Genomic DNA, 17,171 nt, shown 5'->3' with positions numbered 1-17,171 from the left:
TCAACACGAATGCACCGGACGTCTTATCCTTTAGGCCACGACGACTACAAGCGGAGCTGTCCCCAATTCACTCTCATCTCCAGACCACCTAGCATTTTAACCATTGCGTCATTTTCGCATCGCGCCTGGACGTATTCCAGGATTAAATTATATTGATAATGATAATATTCACCAGTAACATTATTATTTTTTTCAAATAAAGAATATCCTTGAAATGTACCTGAAGATTTGTTACTATTGTATTATCATAGGAAATAAATATTTGTTGAGTCTGTGGATTTGTTTTTTTTTTTTTTTTTTTTTTTATCGTTCTCCTAAATAAATATGCTTCCGTAACTCGACTAAGTCAACAATATTTTGTCGTCAGTAATGTGATATTAAATAATAAAATAGATGTGTAGTTTAAAAACTGAAAAATACTTGAATATTTAATTTTGTCCTATTGATTCTTTACAGGTCATTAGAGTGAAGTTGTAAAATTATTGTATTGCCATCGGTCCTTGATTCGAGGGCTGACTTTCAAACTTGAAAGTGTTGAAGTCTTTGAAAATGTCGTTCAAAGATTTTGTTACATAAAAATATCCATCATACATACCAAGCTAATAAAAGCGTGTTAATTATACACGATTTTATAATTTACGAATTAGTTTTTTATTGGTATTACGTAAAATTAATACAAAAAATCATTACACACAAACAAACAAAATAACTAGTTGTTACCACTTATTAACTCCATGGCTGTTACAATGAATGAAAACCTGCGCGCTTTAACTAGTGATAGCTTCATAATGACCATATAAGGTATTCGTTGGTACCGGAAATCAAATTCTTTTTAGAACATCCGATAACAAACGCCCACAATGTAGGTGCCTAGATATTTCGAAAAATAATAATACAATAGCGAACAGCGGGTCAACTGTTTGTAAATTATTCCATTTCGCTCGATTCGACTATTGCTATCACAGTACCGCAGGAGTGGTACTGTGATTTTTGTCGTCGTCGTGGCCTAAAGGATAAGACGTCCGGTGCATTCGTGTTGAGCGATGCACCGGTGTTCGAATCCCAGGCGGGTACCAATTTTTCTAATGAAATACGTACTCAAAAAATGTTCACGATTGACTTTTACGGTGAAGGAATAACATCGTGTAATAAAAATCAAACCCGCAAAATTATAATTTGCGTATTTACTGGTGGTAGGACCTCTTGTGAGTCCGCGTGGGTGGGTACCACCACCCTGCCTATTTCTGCCGTGAAGCAGTAATGCGTTTCGGTATGAAGGGTGGGGGCAGCCGTTGTAACTATACTTGAGACCTTAGAACTTATATCTTAAGATGGGTGGCGCATTTACGTTGTAGATGTCTATGGGCTCTTGTAACCACTTAACACCAGGTAGGCTGTGAGCTCGTCCATCCATCTAAGCAATAAAAAAAATATGTATATAAATATAGACAATAGCTTGGGGCGTGACTTGCTTCGGTCGAGACGTTCTTTCCATATTTCTATCTCGTCTCATACGAAAAATCTAGAAGTCCGGTCAGTACGCATTGTCGCCACGATCTCAGAGCGTTCGTTTGCGCAATACACAACTCTTATGCAAACAACCGTGAGTGAAGTGTACCACAATAAGTTCACACGTTACCGAATGACCGTGGGTTGTTGCGAAACCTCCAATTTTATTTTCTTTATACCTCGAATAGAACCTAAAATTAATATTTTTATAATAAGGAACTTCGTTCCAATCCGGTCTCCCACGACACCACACATCTTTTTTTATTTATATTGTAATAAACAAATGTAACTTTGCAGTTGAGTCACTATTGTACCTGCCGTCAGGCGAACTTAACATTGGTCATCGTCTTCTTGCATTTTAGCAATGTCATAGTTATGCTTATTGACTAAGCTGATTATAGTTAAGCTTAGATGGTAGGATGAGCTCACAACCCACCTGGTGTTAAAGGGTTGCTCGAGCCCATAGACATCTACAATGTAAATGCCGCCACCCACCTTGAGATATGTGCTCTAAGGTCTCAGTACAGTTACAACGGCTGCCTCACCCTTCAAATCGAAACGCATTACTTATTTACCTCAGAAATAGGCGGGGAGGGAGTACCTAACCGTGCGGACTTACAAGAGGTTCTTGCCACCAGTAATTACGCAAATCATAATATTGCGGGTTGGCTTTTTATTACATGATGTTATTCCTTCACCGTGGAAGTCAATCGTGAAGATTTCTTAAGTAGGTATTTCATTAGAAATATTGGTACCCGCCTGCGGGATTCGAACACAGGTGCATCGTTAGATACGATGTCACCAGACATTTTATCCTTTAGGCTACGACGAATTAAATGTTGTTCACTTGTTCTCAGCAATTATTATTACAACTTATACGCCGAACACGCTTCTCAAGCCTCCATTGAGGGGAAAACATTACTATTTTAATTTATTAAAATATAAATCGTTTATAAAAGAAAATTAATACAATTATTGTAAGTTTTACATTTATTTATTGATTAAAATTAGTTTTCTACAAACATTCATGCATCTGTAACACAGTAAACACACACCAAACACATTCGGCACAAGTTCAAAAGAATTATAGTTCAAATTATTTTGTGATTTTTCAATACCTATTTATGTATATGATATGGTCAAATATTAAATTCTCCGAAGGGTTTTTTATAAAAACGGGCTTGTTTTGTAGCTAAACATACATCTTGGTCAATTTTAGTAACCAATAAATAATGTCAGAGACAATACATCCGCTGCTCATCTCTAGCCATAGTGCATCCGCTGGTCTCTCCAGATCCAAGGCATCTACTGCCCATCTCTAGATCCAGTGCATCCACTGCTCATCTCTAGAAAGAGTGTGATCGCGGACTATCTCCAGTCACAGTATACACATTAACTTTTTACAGATTTAAAATTATCTTCGAAGATCTACCCATGAAGCTCGCGTTTTATTCTCGATAAATTATAACTACATAATTTATTTACAACTACATTTAAATATTCAATTATTATGGCATTAGATTTTAGTTTTCTGTTTGAATAGATTCCCGTCTGGAGGAAGCAGGAATCCGAAGAGTCCACCGGCTGAAACAAAAGAAATTAATTTTCATCGTCCTGATTGATTAAGTGTTTGTAAAAAGAAAAGTTATAGAGCATTATGTTTTTTTGTATTTTGGAATAAAGTTCCTTTTTTTTTTATTTATTGCTTAGATGGGTGGACGAGCTCACAGCCCACCTGATGTTAAGTGGTTACTGGAGCCCATAGACATCTACAACGTAAATGCGCCACCCACCTTGAGATATAAGGTGTAAGGTCTCAGTACAGTTACAACGGCTACCCCACCCTTCGAACCGAAACGCATTACTGCTTCACGGCAGAAATAGGCAGGGCGGTGGTACCTACCCGCGCGGACTCACAACAGGTCCTACCACCAGTAATTACGCAAATTATAATTTTGCGGGTTTCACTTTTATTACACGATGTTATTCCTTCACCGTGGAAGTCAATCGTGAACATTTGTTGAGTACGTATTTCATTAGAAAAATTGGTACCCGCCTGCGGGATTCGAACACCGGTGCATCGCTTCAACACGAATGCACCGAACGTCTTATCTTTTAGGCCACGACGTCTTCTATGGGACGATGCGGAGGATTTTATTCATTTTATTTTTCTATTCAATACACAACGTTCATCTTTTGATCAGATTGATTTAAGACTTTATATATAACTAACTATATACAGTAAGGAATCCGACCGTTTTCTTTTCGCAGCCGGACTATTTGCTACAGTGTGCTTAGTGCGAGTTTTTTAACGTTCTCGATAGCGTAAAAGTTAACTCAAATTTGTAACGTTCAAATCCCATCAAAATTTGGGTTAACTTTTACGCTATCGAGAATGTTAAAAAACTCGTACCAACCACAGGGTACTTACTCACTTTGGGTGGCTATTCGCTAAGCTTACGGGAGATAATTATTTTAAATCGTACCTAGAGTGATCCCTCCGAATAGATAAAAGGCAGCTTCGCAGTTCGTCTCGATGAGGCTCTTGAGCACGTTGATGCCGAGGATCGTGCTGCCGCGACCCAGCATCACCATCAGGCATATGGCCTTCGCCCTGGAACCAAACATGGTCATCTATAGATTCGAATTCCGTAAGCTTTTTCTCACATCACATGTTCCTGATGTTCCTTATACAGAAGTACACCAAGTTATTGTTATTATTTTTATTGCTTAGATGAGTGGACGAGCTCACAGCCCATCTGATGTCAAGTGGTTACAGGAGCCCATAGACATCTACAACGTAAATGCGCCACCCACCTTGAGATATAAGTTCTAAGGTCTCAGTATAGTTACAACGGATGCCCCACCCTTCAAACCGAAACGCATTACTGCTTCACGGCAGAAATAGGCGGGGCGGTGGTACCTACCCGTGCGGAGTCACAAGAGGTCTTACCACCAGTATCTCATAACAAGTTTCTTGTATATTTCTGACTGCCTTCCAATCGTTGGAGTGCAATGAAAATCTATCTTTAAACTCAAGCCATCACGGTATATAATTAAAAACACCGTAATCAAATCGTTGCCGTCCATTCATTCATTGTGGAGATCAGCGTGTACAAATAAACAAACAGAAAACAATCTGTTTAACAGTTTAGTGTTAAGTATGATTATGTCTTCATTGTTTTTTTAAATATGTATTGTGAATACTTCATTAATCTGGTATTCAGTTATTAACGAATAAATATCACGCCAAGTTTTTCTAGTATTAGAATAAAACAAGGAGGATAGTTTTGTAATGCTTAGATGAGTGAACAAGGTCACGGTGCACATGGCGTTAAACGGTTACCTGAGCCCATAGACATCAACAAAGTTAACGCCGCCACCCATCTTCAGACATGAGTTCTTAGTCTCAGTTATTATAGTTCAACATCTGCCTAAATCTTCAACCCGGAACGCTTTACTGCTTCACGGCAGAAATAAGCAGGGTACCTACCCGAGCCCCCTCACTAGACGCCTCACTACTAGTATTTACACAAATTATAATTAGAATTAAAGTCGTTCGTGAACATTTCTTAAGTACGTATTTCATTAGAAAATATGGTACCAATTGACTCTGGATTTGAAGACCGCCACAGTCACTTCGCTCGATAAGAATGTACTAGGCATTCGCTATTCGCTGCTTTATAGTTCCTACTTCAATGTTGTCGATGTAAAGTGCTAACAATAACCCGTCACTTGCGACGAAGGGCTCGACGAGCGAATTAACTCATAGACACATCGCACTGAGTTTCTCGCCGGATCTTCTCAGTGGGTCGCGTTTCCGATCCGGTAGTAGATTCTGCGAAGCACTCCTCTTGCTAGGGTCAGTATTAGCATCACTCCGGTTTGAGCCCCGTGAGCTAACCTACTAGTTAAGGTTACGCTGAAATAGCCTCTTAAGGCTATCAGCTTAGGTAGGAAAAAAAAAGTATCATATTCATCTCATTGTCTGCCCTATCTCACTTACTTCACAAAAGTTGGATACAGGTCCACAGCGAATGCTGACAGGAATCCAAAGTTGATGACATCAGATAGAACCGCTATGAAGAGAAGAGCGCTTACTACCCACATGGAGCTCACGTTCAGTAAGATACTGCTTACACCGGCCATCACCTGCGGAGAGTTTCAATGACCATCATAGCTTAAATCGGACCTAAGTATTATTGTGGACGGAGTGCGCTAATCCTTGTGCCAAAAATAATATTACTTATGGGCACTACTTAAGATAGACTTAGAAGTGTTGTAAAATGACAAACAAGCGACAGTAGCTTGAGATGACCGAGATCCATCGAATGTATCCGCGGTCACATACATCTTATTAAGATCCATCATCTTTAAATGCACTTCTTCTTTTTCTCCACGTTATCCCACAAAGTGAGAACGGCATAGTGAATTTTTCTATTCCATTCTCTTCTATTAGCCGTCATCGCAACATTCACTCCTTTCTCTCATATGGTCATTCACATACTCCATCCATGTCTTAAGTGCACTATGCTTATTATTCAAATGTGATCTTCTTCTCCGCGTTCGCCTATCGATCGCCTGATTAATGTATGCGGGTAGTTAAACAATGGAATTTACCTGTATGCCTATAAATAGTCTCCTCTTGCCTATGATGCTGATTACGCCACTAGCCACCACGTTCAACACGGCCAGAACTATGCAGATACCGAAAACCATGGTCATGGCCACTCTGTTCATAGAGCAAGTGGAATTCGTCTGGAAAATGGAAATTGTTTGATAGAACAAATATCTCTAAGTTAACAGTGTTCAGTTTGATATTGATACAATCAAGAATGGTATAAGTAATTCAGTTCAAGAATCAAAGATCTATTTAAAAAGAATAACAACTTATATAAAATAGTAAGTAGAACAAGGTTCTTTAAAAAAAAACAATGCAATAAGTTCGAATAAGCCAAGGACTTTGTTGCAGTAATAAGAAAACGGTGGTAAGTTGTTGACCAAGAACACAGGTTTTTTATTGCCTTTGAAGTCAAATGAGCATTTCCTTGGTAATCTTTGGGTTAAGTTTACTTTTAAATGTTCAAACTTCTTTGAAAAATTAAGGCAAGTAGGCCTTAACCAGAATTATTGTTCTACAATGCAAAGGGATTAAACCTGATCTTTTCAAACGAATGCTACAAACACTTTACCCCTCGATAAAGACAGAAATGTAACGAAGATATTGCCACTGACCTCTTCCAGGTTGGTTTCATTCCTGGCCACCCTAATCATTTCGCACATCGTCATGCCAGAGTATCCTTTCTCCACCGAAGACATAAAAGCGTCCACCATGAATGGAAGCCAAACTAAGAATGAGTTTATGCTGAAATTAAGAATAAAATTTTTATATTTGACAAAAACTGTACGATTTTGCTAGTAAGATTATAGCTTTAGCGGTGTCTTTATTTTGTGAATCTTAACTTGTAACACCTTCTAATTGATCTTGTTGTGGGAAATAAGATCTCCCAAAAATGCTTCTCAAAGCTCCGAAAGCATTATTACGATCTTACGATAAAGCAGAGATTGCCATTTGTATTTGCTTGGCCGCTATTTCGTCGTTACGGTTATCAAGATTAATAAGTATATTTACCAAATGAAAACTAAGATGAACATGAAACCGAGTAATAGTGTACTCTTCAGTAGCGGTGGTTTGAACAAGGGTAGCGTCTGCTCGGCAAGCACCTGCCAGAAACCCTTGGCTTTCTTATTCGCGGTATCTTCATCTAGAACTATTGATTCCACCTGAAAATGTAAACTTACTTATTACTTTTGGTATTGGTTCAGTGAATTTTACGCATGATTGATATATTAGAGATTGGGTTATCGGAAAAAAGGCCGCACGAGTGCTCAAGATTAGTAGCCTAATGTTATTGAATGATATCCGCAATGATGGGGAATCTTATTAAGCAAAACCACTTGTGTCAAATATTTTCAAACAAGGTTTGCAAGTCCATACGTAGTTCATATGACATAAGATGTAGAAAATACGTAAATGATGGTTTTTTTTTTGTTTTCTAATGCCAGTGTTTAGTATCAAGATCTATCTGATGGTTGTACTTGACTCTCAGTGTATTTAAAGCGTTTATATTTTTACTGACATACATGATAAAGGTTTTGGTTTTTGATGCTAGGTGTAGCTTTCCTTTCAACGAAGTAAAATATAACTCTGCTGCTGACAAATACTTTAAAATGTTAAATTTGATGCTACAACAAAACTTTTAGGGGAATTAGAAAATTAACTAGGCTGATTACAATACTGCTCCTTCGGTTTTTTGCTGCTTAGAAGAGAACTAGCTCACGATCCATTTGGTGTGAAGTCGTAATTAGAGCCCATAGACATTAATGAGGTAAATGGCGCCACCCCCTTCACCCTAACCCTTCATCACGCAAGACGACATATTAATGTCGGAATTGATCTGATAGTAGACTTAGGATGCTGCTATTACAGGAGCTCGTAAACAAGAGACTATATGATACTAAATACCTAAGTATATCAAAAATACGGATGTCAAGCCATTAAAAGTGGTTGCTTTGTTGCATATATTTATAAAACTGACACTGCTGTCCAGAACTTTCCAAAGTTAGGACACACTTTGGGAATCGCTACTCTAGACCTACAAATATCAATAATAGGAAATACCTGGTAAAAATCTGCGCTTTTTCCGCTGTTATGCTTAAAAATTCCCTGAAGTATCTCCAACGCTTTTTCATCTTCTCCAACGCTCAGCAAATACTTTGGACTTTCATAACAGCACATCGAACCGATCGCGTTAAGAGCACACGGCAGACTGAAGATCAGGTTTAAAAGGCGCCAGGAGTTGAAGTGGATGTTCAGGATCGGAATGTAGTAGGAGAACTTCATTGGCAGAATCGGTATCGAGAGTACTGGAAAGAAAAGTAATTCATTTAGATAATATTAATTAGCTCTCATTTTACATTTATGATTTTTATTCTTAGCCTAAATGTTTTTACTGTCATACACATTGTTAGTTATTCATCCAAATTTATTTTATCACCTTCAAAGTATGCTCCTTATACACTAACGCCAACGAATAATCCAAACATCAAAACATCCTTTAAGCCCTTTTTTCCAAAATTGAGTTTAGTTCTCGCCGCGAATTTTCCTTTATATCTCCTACCGAACGGAAACCGGTGGAAAGTGGTAATTTGAGTTTAGGAAAAAGAAACAAGTCTGTTGAAGCCATATCTAATGAATAAGGTGGTTTCTCGAAGGTATTTGATGAGTTTTTGGCCAAAAATTCGTTCACAACGATTGCCTTGTGCGAAGGCCATTATTGGATCGCGTTTTCGATCCGGTGGTAGATTCTGCGAAGCACTGCTCTCGCTAGGGTTAGTGTTAGCAACGTCGTCATGTTTGAGCCCCTTGAGCTCACCTTAACGAGTAGGTTACACTGAAATAGTCTCTCAAGACCATCAGCTTGGTAGAAAAAAAAAGAACAAAAAAAACGGGTTATTGTGGTGCAGAACCCAAGAATTATCTTTACAATAATTTGGTTTTTTTTCGTCGAATGCGCTATCTTAAACGTCACATGAAGCTCAAATAATATTTTTTATTTACTATTTGACCTTTCCGTAACAGTCCCAAGTTTACAATACCGCGCGATGGTCAAAGAAAACAGTCAACATGACAGACTTTTGACCGATTTTGGCACGTTTTTCCGACTTACATTCAACTGAATGGTTATTTGTTGACTAGTTTGCATGCCAAGCTCGTAAAGCTACATCTCGTCACCACTAAAAAAGAATTTCACGAATCTTATGAAATTTGCAATACATACTATAATAATATATGAAATAACTAAAAATAGTCAAATGACACCCGAAATCTACTGTCTCTAGGCGCTACCGATTTATTTCACGATGCATTGCGGGCTGATTATACTTGAAATTACTGAAAACAAAACGATTTTTAGGTGACCGTCTAGTCTGCGTCTCTTCACTCCCTAATGCACTGAAAGTAAAGTTCAAATTTGCTTGCACACACAAAGCAACGGTTCTAATTTAGAATTACGAGAATATGACTACGTCAAGCTCATTAAATATTTACTCACGATTTACTGTCGTGTAAACTATTCATTTATTTACAAAGCATTGATAAAAGTTACAGTCTCATTTCGTGCATTTATTTAATTTAATTTATAACGTAATTTAATTCTTAAATACATTTTATCATTTTTTTCATATTCGGTAGTGGAAATATTTTTTTAACTGAACACACAAAGATAAATGTCTGAAGCATTTATTACATTAATATTGTGTTTTACGTTTTCGTTATCATAATGTAATTTGATAGAAAATGTCGCATGTGTTATTATCAGACTGCGCGTATTGTGAGTGCGCACGTGTTGGAAGCACGCATTCTGCTGTGACGTATTTACGTGGTAGAAAGGGTGAGAGGGAGAGAGGGTATGAGAAATGGTGGGGAATGCCAATTTGAACCCGCCAGTTTGCACAATGCAGTATCATGAAATGAGATGTCCTGTAAACAACCACTTGACATGGATTTTGTACTCTAAATTGTCCGTGTCAAGGACTATAGCTATTTGACATGGGCCCTCTATTCCCCCGCCATCTATTTTATTGAAACTTGCCTATCTCTGTTTGTTTAAGGTCTATTTATATATATCTATCTTGCTTCTCTGTAAAGTTATCCACCAACTTAAGCCAAAAAATTATTCTTTGTCATGACAAAAAAAAGGATCGTGAGTGCGTAATTGTAATAATTTTAATACTTTTGGTGAATATATTTATTTTAATTTATATAATTTAAACATTTTAATTTAAAAGAACTAAAAAAGAACTATGTCATAGCTTAAAAATAGTCGCGTTTAAAAACGCGCTATTTCTGTGTTCAGCGTATCATAATTCTACGCCGTAGCTGAATACTAATAAACAAAATACTTAAATATATAGCATAATTCATACTAAACATAAAAAACATAACACTTGCCAGTGTTACAATAACAACTTGAAGCACAATGAATGGTTTTGTGATAATCTAGCAGCTGTAAAAATAGCAAAAATAGAGGTGAGCGTCAAGAGCCCGTCCGGGCAAGTCAGCGCGAGTCTTAGTGTTAAGGTAGAAAACCAAACTGACTGGTGCAGAATCGGTGTGGTATGTGTTTTGATGTAAACAACAAAGGTAGAACTTCTACCGAGCGGGGCTAATTGCTCGGGCAGACCGATGGTCCGAATCTTGTTCTTATAACTCTTATTCCAATTACGAAGTCCCTTTTGACACTTCTTAGAACCTATATTTCGCATAATAATAATTTTTTGTTCATGGTCGTAAACATTATTAAAAAATACACAATCAATCTAAATAATTACACAATTAATTCACACACACAATAACATAATAATAACGGCCGTCTGGTGTAGTGGTAAGTGACATGGTCACTACACAAGGGGGTCGCGGGTTTTCGAATCCCGCCAAGGGAAGATATTTGTATGATAAATATAAATTTCTTTTCCAGGGTTATGGATGTATATTAAATATATGTATGTGTATAATAAAAATCTTACATTTATTTCGTTATCTGGTACCTGTAACACAAGTTCTATACGAACTTATCACGGGACCAGTTAACGTGGCGTGATTGTTAGTAAATATTTATTTATTATTATTATTTATTATTTATCTGTCTCATGGGACTTCGTAATTGGAATTGTGTATAGGGAATTTGTATAATATGTACACTTATCCTGAAAATGTCGTTAGCGAGATTCAGGCATCTGTCAAATATCTTGTGTTTAATGATAGCTACCCGTTACATGTTAACATTTTTTTTCTAATCGTAATGTAATTGTAAAATACTTTTAAGACGACCAGCTCACATTTTAAATATTTAAAATGGCGTTACATAAAATTGCGTATTTATATTATATTGAACAGAGATATTACAGTACGAAAACGTGTGCAATACAGCCGCATTTGTCACGAATCAATGTTTCTTTGGAAGTTTCTAGTAATTTATTGGAGATCTCGTTGTTTGAATTTCATCGAATCACACAGAAAGCCATTTTTTTCCCTACCTATGCGGATAGCCTTAAGAGGTTATTTCAGCTTCTCCTTGGCGTGTAGGTGAGCTCACGGGGTTCAAACCGGGAGTGTTGCTAACACTGGCCCTAGCAAGAGCAGTGGTTCGCAGAATCTACTACCGGACCGGATACGCGACCCACTGAGAAGATCCGGCGAGAAACTCAGTGGGCTGTGTCTATGGGTTAATTCACTCGCCGAGCCCTTCGTCGCAAGCGACGGTTTCAACGAGGACGGTGACCGGTGCTTGTAGTGCGTAAAAGCACCGTTAATGGATCGGGAAGATCCGTAATGACGTGCTTAGCGCGACGTCGACTGTTTACCATTCGGTCTACAGGATCGGGTATGACACAGAAAGCGCTATCAATTTAATTATTTATACATTTCATAGTGAAAACAATCTTTGATCGAATCTACGACTTTGGGTTCGTTTTTTTTATGATTGAAGTATTACTGGTGTCCCGGAGGCCTTTCCAGTTTCACCAAGACAGGTGGGCGAGCAGAAGCTCAGCCAGGAGTGTGGGCTCGTGTCACCCATTTTACAAAGCGACTTTTCACAAATCAGCACTCACTATGATTTTTTTGTTATAAATTATAATATAATTTTAATATCATTGTATTTTTCCATTAGTATTTTTAAATCAATTCGAAAAGTTTTTTGTTTATTATCTACATGGTTAGACAAGCTCACAGCCCACCTGGTGTTGAGTGGTTACTGAAGCCCATAGACATCTAGAACGTAAATTTCGCCACCCACCTTGAGATATGAGTTCTAAGGTCTCAATATTACAATGGCTATCCCACCCTTCAAACCGAAACGCATTACTGCTTCACGACAGAAGTAGGCAGGGTAGTGGTACCTATCCGTGCGGATACAAGAGGTCCTACCACCAATGATATGGAACCAGTTAATTTCTGGAAGTCGTAGTTGTCATAACTCTTATAATAAAGTTTGGGAAATAAAAATTATAAGTGTGATAGTGTGAATATTAGGAAATGATTTAGTGTTGGCAACGTTTTTGGGTAAAATCGCGAAACAGCTCTTAACGATACTCACTGGCCATGACCCCGGTGCTCGATAGCAGCGCGCTGGTGGTGAGCAGTAGCATTGTACTCCGGCGTATCGCAGGAGTGCACTCCCCAATCAGTGCTAAGGCCAACGCTGACGATCCCGATACCCTGAAAGGCGAAGAGGACAATGGAGTGAAAGTGGTTCTTCGCTTAGTCCATGTGATGATGAAATTGTAAGCTGTAAGATGAAGATACCCTATTTCTGGTCTGGAAACTAACACGACGCTAAGGGAAACCCTCACTGGTTGATACTTTTTGACCTGGCTGCTAGGTTTGAAGGGTGCAATAACCATATTTTTAAACGACTTCAAAAAAAGGAGAAGGCTCTCAATTCGACTGTATGTTTTTTTTTGTGTTTGTAACTTTTGACTGGGTGAATCGATTTTGATGATTTTTTTTATTGGAAAGCTGACGTTTCCCGTGTGGTTCCATTTCAATTTAGTCCAGTTCTGATAATGGTATCCATGAGAAAACCATATAAGTCTTAAATTTGCATTTCTACGTGCGCGACAATTAGATGAATAACTCAATAACTCAATATCACGCCAACCGATTTCGATGATTATTGTTTTTAGTGTATATTCATTTATTTTGGAAAATCTTTTTTCTATTTGAAGTCGGTTTTTGTTAAAGCATGTCTATTTACAATTATAATTTAAACAATCGCTTAAACGGCTTTCTTCTGTGTTATGGGTATTTGAAACTTTTTTTTTTATGATTGAAAGATTACTGGTTGCCCGGAGGCCTTTCCAGTTTCACCAGGACAGGTGGGCGAGCAAAGACTCAGCCAGGAGGGGTGGGATTTGCTAATAGCTGCCCGAGCGCCTCCAAAGAAGACCTAACAACTCAAGGGCAGCTGCTTCGCGAATGAATCTACTACCGGATCGGAATCGCGACCCGCTGAGAAAATCTGGCGAGAAACTCAGCGGGCTGGTGCATGGGTTAGGTTGCACGTCGATCATCGACGAGTACGGTTACCGAGGTCCTTAAACCTGCTCCTAGCGTTAGAGATGAAGGCGTCTAATACAAAGGTTATTGGATCTGATGGATCCGTAAGAAGTGTCTATCGTCTAGGCGTCGACGGTGACTGGCTCCTGCATGACCAGGATTCGAGGAATATTTATAAACTTATCTACTATGAAAAACTAGTTCAACAAATACAAAGGATTTAATAATATCGTTGTAGCTTTAAGTACCAAAAGTATGGTTCATATCAACATCCACTGTGAAAAGATATTATCTTAATATTGAACCCTAAATAGCCAGAGTATATTTCCTTATGTCTAGTACTAGTTTAGTTAGAGGAAGTCTGAAAGTGGCACCTGTGACAGAGAAGTGCGCGTTTGGGATGGTATGGACATGTGATGAGACGAAATGAAAATGAGGTTGGTAAGAGAATGTTAACTATGAATGTGGAAGGACATAGAGGAAGAGGTAGATCTAAGAAGAAATGGATGGATTGTGTGAAAGACGATATGGGTAAAAAGGGAGTGAGCGAAGAAATGGTATATGATAGAAGAGTATGGAAGGAGAAAACATGTTGCGCCGACCCCAGGTGACTGGGAGAAGAGCAGGACAATGATGATGATGTGTCTAGTACTTGATCTGAAATTCCATCTCAAATAATGGTACAGTACTTACGCAGCCGAAGACAGGAACTTTAGTATGCTAAGTACGATCCAGTTGGGGGCCAAAGCTGCTGAAGAACCAGCCACGAAGCCAATGATCATGGAAATGCAGAGCATCTTTTTTCTGCCTCGAGTGTCGGCTAAATACCCCCAAATGTGTGAGGTTGTGATCACACCTGTAACAAGGGAATGATGGCATTTCAAAGGGACGATGCAAATTACACAAATTTATATATTAATACGTGAAGCAAAAACTTTGTACCCCTTTTTACGAAAATTGCGCGGACGGAGGAGTATGAAATTTCTCACACTTATAGAGAATATAGAGAAGGAGTGCACAAAGCTAATTTTTTTTAATTAATGAATAAAAGATAGTTTAAATCAATAAAGAAAATATTACACAGCCTACCATATATTTGACACAACACATACATAAAAATATACTATTTGTTTACTGTCAATTGTGAAACTTCTGTTATTGCTTAAAGTCTGTGGTCGAATTGAAAATAGATTGATATTGTTTGTCTTTAATATTATTGATCTATAGTGCAGTTTTGGCGAATACATACTGTGTTTATATTACCTATCGAATTATAATAGTGTTTGACAATAGAGCCATAATAATGCTTAAACTTATAATTTCAGTTAATTATAGTCGAATTTCGACTACTGCGGGGCCACTAGTAATTCGAATTTCAAGAATAATGTTTGCCATGAATCACTCTACGTATTTGTTGTGCATTGATGGATGCATTGCTCATTTAATCTGAATGCACTTTAATTGTACACGGGTTTACGCTTATTGTTCTAAATCTGACAATGACAACCACGTTCTTGTAACAATCAAGGATTAATAAGATAATTTCTCGATAATTATTTTTAAATTACATACCTACTGGGAAAGGGTTTTTTGTATTTCAGAAGAGACAGTAATTAATTGGTTGTTAAAAATATGACGTGTGTCTTTTCATTTCGTACTGAAGAATGAACATGCGATTTCAGTGAAACAATTTAAATGTCATCTTTTTAATTGCCAACTAATAAAGAAGCTGATTTCTCACAAAAACAAAACTTGTTCAAATAGCTAAGATTTCTTCTTCCAATGACATTAACATAATCTACGGTACAATCAATATTGGATTTAAAATCGCCTGAAAATTTGGATTCCAAGAGATTAAGACCTCATTTCTCATGGGTCATAGTAATCACCTTGTCTATAGGCTTTGACAGCCGCTTAATATCAAAAGCGACGTGGGCTAGCTCAGCCATATACCATAACCATAAATATTGAATTCAGTGTTTTTTATTGCTTCGAAGAGTGGATGAGCTCACAGCCCACCTGGCGTTAAGTGGTTACTGGATCCCATAGACATCAACGACGTAAATGCGCCACCCACTTAGAGCTATAAGTTCTAAGGTCTCAAGTGTAGTTATAAGTTAGTCTGAACTGTGCAGTAATTACAGCATATTGTCTTACCGATTAATGGGAGACCAGCCATCAATCCTTGCTGCGTACTGGTGGTGTTCAGCTCGCAGGCACTAGCCGGCACGAGATATGATACGGAGTAAAGCTCGAAGACCATGGCTGCTATGATGCTACTGCAGAGCATGAAGACGAGCAGGTTGAATTTGCCGAACCCTGGGAACAAGAAAAAAACATTGTCAAGGAATGTAAGCAAGGACCATCTTGGTTTGGGACTTTAATAATTATCGTTGTGTTTCTGTAATGATGTGCACTTGAGTTGAGGCTATACGGTTCATAGAGGCGACCGGCCAGTACTATAGCCCAATTTAGAAATCAAGTCGAATTATACTTGTAACAAATAAGTAGTTATTAGACTTCAGAGCACCACGCATGATAGCACTGCCATTAGAAAAGGCAGGGACATTACAAAAATTAATTTTATTACACTAGCTGACCAGGCAGACTTCGTAGTGCCTCAATCGATAAATAAAAGACCTAAACTTTTGTATAAAATAAACTTAAAACAAACAAAAGAATCCGTCCGACGCAGGACACATCAAAGGAAAAAAAAATGTTATTTTTATTTAATTCCGAGCATTTTCACATTTATCTACCTTTTAAACCTTCTCTGGACTTCCACAAATAACTCAAGACCAAAATTAGCCAAATCGGTCCAACCCTTCTCGAGTTTTAGCAAGACTAACGAACAGCAATTCACTTTTATATATACAGATGTTATACCAATTAAGCGCTGCACCAGTTTTTATTTAGCCATCGTAAGCGCTAGTTAGTTCGCATCCGAGTCAGGCTCTCAACAATCTGTTACCAGAGGATCCTCAGCTACTTCGGTCATATTGCCCGCCGACAGTCAGATAACTTGGACAAAGTGATTGTGACGGGCAAAGTAGAAGGAAAGAGACCCCGCGGCCGATTACCTAGCCGTTGGTGTGATCAAGTAACCGCTCTAACTGGGTTGCCAGTCGCAACCGCCATTCGAGCAGCTGAGGACCGGACGAGATGGAAACAGCTCACGAGACAGGCAACGGTCGAGTTTCAGGGACACGACCTTCAGCAATGAAGAAAGCGACGAAGAAGAAGAAGCGCTAGTTACATCCTCGATCTAGACGAATGGGCAACAAACACCTGCCGTCGTCCTAGACATGTGCATTCGGATCTTCCACATCGACCCTCGGTGCTTTTTTTCGGTATACGGACGGTCACCGTTCTCTCTGAACTGGTCAGAGCAATCAAAAATTCGAAGCGTAACTTAATTTAAAGACCCTTTGAGTATCTAGCCGGATTTTCTCAAGGTGTCGCGATTCTGATTCAGTGGTAGTTTGAGCGAAGCACTGCTCTTGTTGGAGCAGATGTTAGTAAATTCCTCAAACTTAGCCCC

General features: G+C 38.3%; 1 protein-coding gene across 1 annotated transcript in view; it reads right to left on the bottom strand.

Moving 5' to 3' along the window:
* Positions 1 to 2,487: 2,487 nt before the first annotated feature.
* The window catches only part of LOC114239970 (uncharacterized), a 41,678-nt gene continuing 26,994 nt past the window's right edge, over positions 2,488 to 17,171 (bottom strand). Inside the window, exons 2-11 of the mRNA XM_028170414.2 lie at positions 15,788 to 15,949; positions 14,324 to 14,486; positions 12,669 to 12,790; positions 8,192 to 8,436; positions 7,142 to 7,293; positions 6,745 to 6,874; positions 6,130 to 6,267; positions 5,516 to 5,661; positions 3,996 to 4,123; positions 2,488 to 3,093 (exon numbers count right to left, since the gene is read on the bottom strand). Of these exons, the coding sequence (XP_028026215.2) occupies positions 3,026 to 3,093; positions 3,996 to 4,123; positions 5,516 to 5,661; positions 6,130 to 6,267; positions 6,745 to 6,874; positions 7,142 to 7,293; positions 8,192 to 8,436; positions 12,669 to 12,790; positions 14,324 to 14,486; positions 15,788 to 15,949 (1,454 nt within the window). The 3' untranslated portion in view covers positions 2,488 to 3,025. The remainder of the gene's footprint in view (positions 3,094 to 3,995; positions 4,124 to 5,515; positions 5,662 to 6,129; positions 6,268 to 6,744; positions 6,875 to 7,141; positions 7,294 to 8,191; positions 8,437 to 12,668; positions 12,791 to 14,323; positions 14,487 to 15,787; positions 15,950 to 17,171) is intronic.

This window comes from Bombyx mandarina, chromosome 06, assembly GCF_030267445.1.
Source record: "Bombyx mandarina strain Sakado chromosome 06, ASM3026744v2".
NCBI lineage: Eukaryota > Metazoa > Arthropoda > Insecta > Lepidoptera > Bombycidae > Bombyx > Bombyx mandarina.
This window is presented reverse-complemented; position numbering and strand designations above follow the sequence as displayed.